Source organism: Dendrobium catenatum, unplaced genomic scaffold (genome assembly GCF_001605985.2).
Source record: "Dendrobium catenatum unplaced genomic scaffold, ASM160598v2 fragScaff_scaffold_1313, whole genome shotgun sequence".
Taxonomy (NCBI): domain Eukaryota; kingdom Viridiplantae; phylum Streptophyta; class Magnoliopsida; order Asparagales; family Orchidaceae; genus Dendrobium; species Dendrobium catenatum.
This window is the reverse complement of record NW_021319775.1, coordinates 1-7,236: the sequence shown is the minus strand read 5'-3', so window position 1 is coordinate 7,236 and position 7,236 is coordinate 1. Positions and strand designations below refer to the sequence as shown.

The window sequence follows — 7,236 nt, the reverse complement described above, 5'->3', positions numbered from 1 at the left end:
GGTCATCAGGATATCAGATTGTAGAGTGTCCACAAGCTGGGTTTGATCGACGATCTGAGTCTAGATCTGAGGGTTTTGCTAGATCAACAAGAAGGCCGAGGACAGTTCCTCCATGTACTATTTCTGAGGGGTCATCTAGTAGAGCTGGTGGTTTGGGTTCTGTGGCGAGGAGACCACCTAGTGGTAATCAGAGGGAGCCTAGTGGTTCTGTGGCTTCAGCTCCAGTTCAGCCACGTGTGTATAGTTTGAATCAGCAAGAGGATCGAGATGCTCCAGATGTGGTGACAGGTACGGTTTATATTTCTGATCATCCTTGTCATGTTTTATTTGATTCTGGAGATAGTCATTCATTTTTGTCTCAGCGTTGTTTTGATGCTTTGCATCTAGATTCTGTGATATTGTCAGTTTCTCTTTCTGTTCTTTTGCCGGCTGGGAATAATTTGATTGCTCGGAAATTTTGTTTCTATGAGATTGATATTTCTGGTATGAAGTGGAAATCGTGTTTGATTTTATTACCAATTTCTTCGTATGACGTGATTTTGGGCATGGATTGGCTGAGTCAGTATGAGGCTCAGATTGACTGTTTGAAGAAACAAGTGAGCTTGCTTATGGATGGCAAAAGATGTGTATTTCAAGGGTTAAGAGGAGTTTTATCCTGTTTGATTTCTATGTTGGAAGTCAGAAGATTGTGGAAGAAGGGTTCTACTGTGTTTTTAGCATCAGTACGGGATATGAATATAGATGCGGGTTCTATTTCTGATATCCCAGTTGTACGAGACTTTTCAGATGTATTTCCTGAGGAGTTAGTTGGATTATCTCCGAATAGAGATGTTGAGTTATGTATTGATGTTTTTCCGGGTACAGCTCCGGTATCAAAAGCTCCGTACAGGATGACACCAATGAAACTTTCAGAATTGAAAGTTCAACTCCAGGAGTTGGTGGATAGAGGATTTGTTCGCCCTAGTGTTTCTCCTTGGGAAGCTCCTGTTCTATTTATAAAGAAGAAGGATGGAACAATGAGCATGTGTGTTGACTACAGAGATCTAAATAAAGTCACAATCAAGAATAAGTATCCGGTGCCAAGGATTGATGATTTGTTTGATCAACTTGTTGGATCTTCTGTATTCTTCAAGATTGATTTGAGATCTGGATATTATCAGGTGAAGTTAAAGGAAGATGATGTGATAAAGACAACTTTTAGTACTCGGTACGGGCACTATGAGTTTTTGGTTATGCCTTTTGGGGTAACCAACGCACCAGCTATTTTTATCGATCTAATGAACAGAGTGTTCAAGGAGTATCTGGATCAATTTCTGATTATCTTTATAAATGATATTCTAGTATTTTCTGCTTTTGAAGAAGATCATGCCAGACATTTGAGGAGTGTGTTGGAGACTTTGAGGCAACATCAGTTGTATGCAAAATTCTCCAAGTGTGAATTTTGGCTGAAGAGCATTTCTTTTCTGGGTCATGTGGTGAGCGGCAAGGTATTTCTAGTTATCCCCAAAAAATTCAAGAAGTTGCTAATTGGCCAAGGCCTACTACGGTGTTTGAGATACATAGTTTTTTGGGCATGGCCCGGATATTATAGAAAATTTGTGAAGGGATTTTCTTAGATTTCTGCACCTCTAATGAGACTGACTCAGAAATCAGTAGCTTTTATTTGAACACCAGAGTGTGAAACTAGATTTTAGAGATTGAAGGATTATTTGACTTCTGCTCCAGTATTAGCACTTCCATCTAGTACGGAAGGATTTTAGGTATTCAGTGATGCTTCACTTAAAGGTCAGGGCTGTGTTCTGATGCAGCATGGTCGGGTAATAACTTATGCTTCGAGATAGTTGAAACCATATGAAAAGAATTACCCGACGCATGATTTGAAATTGGCTGCAGTTGTATTTGCTTTGAAGATTTGGCGTTATTACTTGTATGGCGTCAAGTGTGAGATCTTCACAGATCATAAGAGTTTAAAGTACATATTTACTCAGAAGGATCTGAATTTGAGGCAACGAAGGTGGCTTGAGTTGATCAAGGACTATGATCAGACGATTCAGTATCAGCCTGGTAAGGCTAATGTGGTAGTAGACGCTCTGAGCATGAATTCTTCGGGATTATCCTGTATTCAGCTCACTTCCGATGAGTATTTGATACGAGATATGGAAAGATTATAGTTTGAGGTAATTTCCTCTACTGATTCTGGTATTTTGTCTCAGATGAATATTCAACATTCTTTGGAAGAGAAGATTCATGAAGCTCAGCAGTCAGACGCTGACTATTTGAAGTTAATTGATCAGATTAAATCTGGTAAGAAACCTGAATTATGAATTTCTGATTATGGTATTATTTTCTGTAAGAACAGGCTGTGGATTACTATGTTTGAAGATCTGATAAAAGAGATTCTGCACGAATCTCATTATTCAGGCTATACTATTCATCCAGGAAGTGATAAGATGTACTAAGACATGAAAATCTTATTTTGGTGGCCTGGAATAAAAAAGGACAAAGCTGAATTTGTTTCAAAATGTGAAGCCTGTTAGTTAGTGAAGGTAGAGCATCAGCGACCAGGAGGTCTTTTACAGTCGTTACCTATCCCTGAGTGGAAGTGGGAGGAGGTGACGATGGATTTTGCTATGGGTTTCCCAAGACCGAGGCAAAGGCATGATTCTATTTGGGTGATTGTTGATCGATTGACAAAGTCTGCACACTTTCTTCTGATCAGACAGACGGATCCGGTGGATAAGTTAGCTAAGATTTATGTTAAAGAAATTGTTAGATTACATGGTGTACCAAAAGTGATTGTATCTGATCGGGATGGACAGTTTACCTCCAGACTTTGGAGAGGAATTCAACAAGTCTTGGGCACGAAATTGCATTTCAGTACGGTTTTTCATCCGCAGACTGATGTTTAGTCTGAGAGGACTATTCAGGTACAAGAAGATCTTTAATAACAGTCATCAGTCAAGCATTGGTATGTCACCTTACGAAGCTTTATATGGCCAAAAATGTAGAACTCCTTTGACTCTGATTGAGGTGGGAGATAGACAAGTGATGGGTTCAACTTTTGTGGATGAAACTGTTATGAAGATCAATTTGATTAAAGAAAGATTGAAAGCTGCACAAGATAGATAACAGAAGTATTATAATCAGAAATATAGACTGATTGAATTTCAGATTGGTGACTTTGTGTATGTCAAAGTTAGTCCGATGAAAGGTGTTAACAGATTTGGTAGAGTGAGCAAGCTCAGTCCAAGGTATGTCGGACCTTTTGAGATCATCGAAAGGGATGGTAATTCTGCTTATAGGTTGTTATTGCCTAATCAGATGTCTGATATACATAACATGTTTCATGTATCCTCTTTGAGAAAGTGGATATCTAATTCTAAAAAATAATTATATGTTGATGATGTGGAGATTCAGGAGAATTTGCAGTACAAAGAAGAGCCTGAAAAGATTTTGGCTTATTATGTGCGAAAACTGAGAAGTAAACAGATTCCTATGTTTAAGGTTCAGTGGAAGTTCAGAACGACAAGAGAAGCTACTTGGGAGAAGGAATCGGACATGAGACAGTTGTATCCAAGTTTGTTCTGACTCAGTTTACTTTGGGAATGTCGAGGACGACATTTTTCTTAAGGTGGGTAGATTGTGAAACCCTTAATTTTTCAATTTATGTTAAAAAAACAAATTTTGTGTTGTTAGTACGGGACGAACCGCCTAGACGAACTGAAGAAATGTTGAAAATCTGTATGGTTAGTACGGATGAACTGCCAGTACGAACAGAGAAAATATGCATGTTCGTCTGAACGAACCTGGAACCATCGGTATGAACCGTCAGGATGAACCAAACAGAGAGCATCATCCAGGGACGAAGAAATTGGAATTTATTTTCGTCTGGACGTTTTGAGTCCAGAGAAGGTCGTCCCGGGATGATCTGACATCGTCCTAGACGATCCTGCTTGATAAATATCTGAATAGCGTCATTTTTAAGAGAGAGAAAGCTGAGGAGAGAGAAAAACAAAGAAAGAGGAAGAAAAGTGGATTTTTGAGCGACTTCGACCCGTTTTCATCCGTTGCCGTAGTTGGAAAAGTTGACCGACTCGAGGTAAGGCACATTATGCCTTTCTCAATTTTCAGAAATATGATTTTTGACAGATTTTCTTTCAAATTCATTTTCCATTAGCGAAAATCTGGTATTACTTTGCACCAGTAAAACTTTTACTGCGTAACTTTTGGTATGTTTTTGAGATGATGTTTTTGCACGTTTTGAGTATTTTCTGAAAGATTTTTATCAGATATTTTGGATTATGCGGCATTTTAATTGAATTGTGAATTATCAGGATGTTGAAAAATGTTTCGTCAGTACAGTGAAAGTTTTATAATGTTGATGTGTATATTTTGTGGTAATTTGGTAAATTTCTGAATCTGTGAATTTTGCGTAAATTCCGTATACTGCCGTTATGCCGCTGACGATTTTTTTGACGTACTCTGATTTTCTGATTTGAATGTTTTGATGTGCTGTGATATCAGAAGGGAGGTATAACGGGCCGGAATCCTTTGTGATTCCGTTGTCTGGGTCCGGGAAATCTGAAAATTTACAAATAAGTTCTATTCTAAAAATTCTGATATATGATATATGTTCTGTTATGGTGCTACAAGCACAAAGGGAGACATAAGGGGCCGGAATCCGTTGTGATTCCGTTGTCAGGGTCAGGAAAGGGAGATATAAGGGGTCGAAATCTATTGTGATTCCGTTGTCAGGGTCAGGGAAGGGAGATATAAGGGGCCGAAATCCATTGTGATTCCGTTGTCTGGGTAAGAGAATCTGATATGAATTATCTGATATGAATGTGATTTTATCTGATTTATGATTTCTGTACGATTCTGGTTATTCCTTACGATTCTGTCTGCTCGGTGAATTGAAAGCTTTATGATATATGTTCTAAACTTTGATTTGAAATGAATTTGGTTTTTCTGTATAAGTGATTTGATTTCTGTTGATCAAGTCTCGGTATTTTGTTGATTATATGATTTCTGTACGGCTATTTGAATAACTGCTTTCGATGTATTTTCTAATGTGTATTTCTGGAGATTTTGATTAGTGAGTGTTGTCTTACTGAACTGTGTTAGCTCATCCTTATTTTATGCATGGTTTTCAGGTACTGGGAAGGGGAAGGAGGTCTTGGACTAGAAGTTTTATGTCTGATATGAGATTAAGTATTTTGTACTTTTATTTTTTTTATACATGTTGACCTCTTTTTTGTATGAGGTCACTTGGACCATTCCTGACTCTAAATCACCAATCCAAACTCTATGATCCTCCTAGAATCTCAACTTTAGGATCTACCTAGATCTTAGAATTTGAAACCAAAATCCAATGCTAAAAGGCCAAGTCCTAAAAGCCTTTTTCAGCAAATTTTCAAACACTTCAAAAACCAATCAAATGATCTCCGATTCAGAGTCTGTTAGTTGCATACTGATGGGATATGTCTCTGGAGTCAACCCTCCAAATTTGAACCCATTCTGAGATCTCTAACCCCAGAAACTAATCAAAATCCAAAGGCTAGTAACCTTCAAATATTTACAGCCTATGCCACTGGACTTGCCACCTTGAAGATTCTGACCTTAGAGCCTTCACCAAAGCCTCTAGTCACTTTCAGACCATTAATCCTCATGTGGTGAACAATAAACTGCAATTTTTCTGGACTCATTCAACCCCCAGTGAGCATTGAGCCCGCACAAAAATGGACCAAAATACCCTATGGGGCTCAAAATATGATTTTCAAACCAAACGACCTCCAAATTGAATGCAATCACCTCCAGCAAGTTTCAAAACATCAAACACAAACTTGTTGGACCCATTTCCAGACCTTGGGTCAATCTGGTTGACCAAACTCATCCTAGTTGACCTAAGAGGCCCATTAAGGGCCCAAATGGGTGTTTTGACCTAATTGATTTCCTTGAACCTTCAAAATACATTCAACAAACTCAAAACCATATTTCAAACTTGTTGAGCCCAAAATTGGACATTTGACCCAACCAATAGTTGACTAAGTCAACTAAGCCATGATTTGTCAATTGAATCCACATGACCCAATCCATTTCATTCAAGCAAATCAAACCCATTCAAATTATACCAAACCAATGCAAACTCTCAAACACATTTCTAAAAACATGTTTCAAACCCATTCAACTCAATTGGAATCAAACTCAATTAGAGTTTTGACTTAGTCAAACCCAAAATCATAGTCAAACTCTCACTTATATGTTTTCATACACTCAAACATCAACCTTCAAAGCCTTAGATCCATCATTCCAGCACCCATGGCATCCCATTGCCACTCCCACCTATCTTTGACCAGTTGACTGGTCAACAAGTCAACAAACCCCTTTATGGTGGCTTAAATATCTAAATGACTTGACTATAAGCTAACCCATTTCCTATCAAATTATCCAGCCAATACTCAAATTTTCTTCCCATAAGCCATGTCACCCAGTCCACATGGCAAGGAGACTGGTCAAAACAGTCAACCAATTCCTTTAAATGGGTCAAACTTGGTCCAAATCATCATTTAAAATTAATCCATTCCACTTAGGACCTAACCAACAGCCCTAAGGACCTCTAGAACCTTCCTAGAGCCTTTCCTGGCCTTTGGATCCAGATCCTACAGCTCTAAATCAAACCCATGTGGACTATGGGACAAAAGAGGCTTTCCACCTCACATGTCCTTGTGTCCTTTGATCCAGCCCGCTTTCCAACCAACTCTCAGGACACTTGGCAACATCAGAGGTGCACTCAAGTGATCCTATGCCGTCCAAGTAGCTTAGGGTTGTTTGAATAGGGAAAAACGATGGAAAGAGCCCTCATTGAACACCTAGCTCTCTCTCACCCACTTCAAAGCCTCTACAACCGATATCTCTGCTCATTCAACTCCAAAACCATCCTATTCACCCATTAAAACCAAACCAAGCCGAGAGTCAAACTCGCCGGCGGCCAGATTCTGGCGAGCTTAGCAGAACTCCGTCCAAGCCAATTTTCCGTTGATTTAGGAGCTTTCCGAGCCAAGGTATCTTCTACAAAAAGGAGCGTGGACAGCCTACAAATGCAGCATGCCATTAAAACGGGTATCCGTCAATTATCAAGGTTAAAAAATCAAACCCTAGTCTAAGTACACTAGCTTTAAATAGGTATCTCTATACTGATTTCTAGGTTATAAAAATGAATCTCCCAATATTTATGTT

The 7,236-nt window shown here is 38.9% G+C and overlaps 1 protein-coding gene across 1 annotated transcript; it reads left to right on the top strand.

The window, feature by feature from the left end:
- Positions 1-3,048: 3,048 nt before the first annotated feature.
- LOC110113821 lies at positions 3,049-3,577 on the top strand (the record flags this gene model as incomplete). The annotated part of the gene is made up of 3 exons (XM_028699505.1): positions 3,049-3,075; positions 3,172-3,348; positions 3,418-3,577. Coding segments are annotated over exons 1-3 (364 nt in total), but the record flags the coding sequence as incomplete, so codon positions are not given.
- Positions 3,578-7,236: the final 3,659 nt, after the last annotated feature.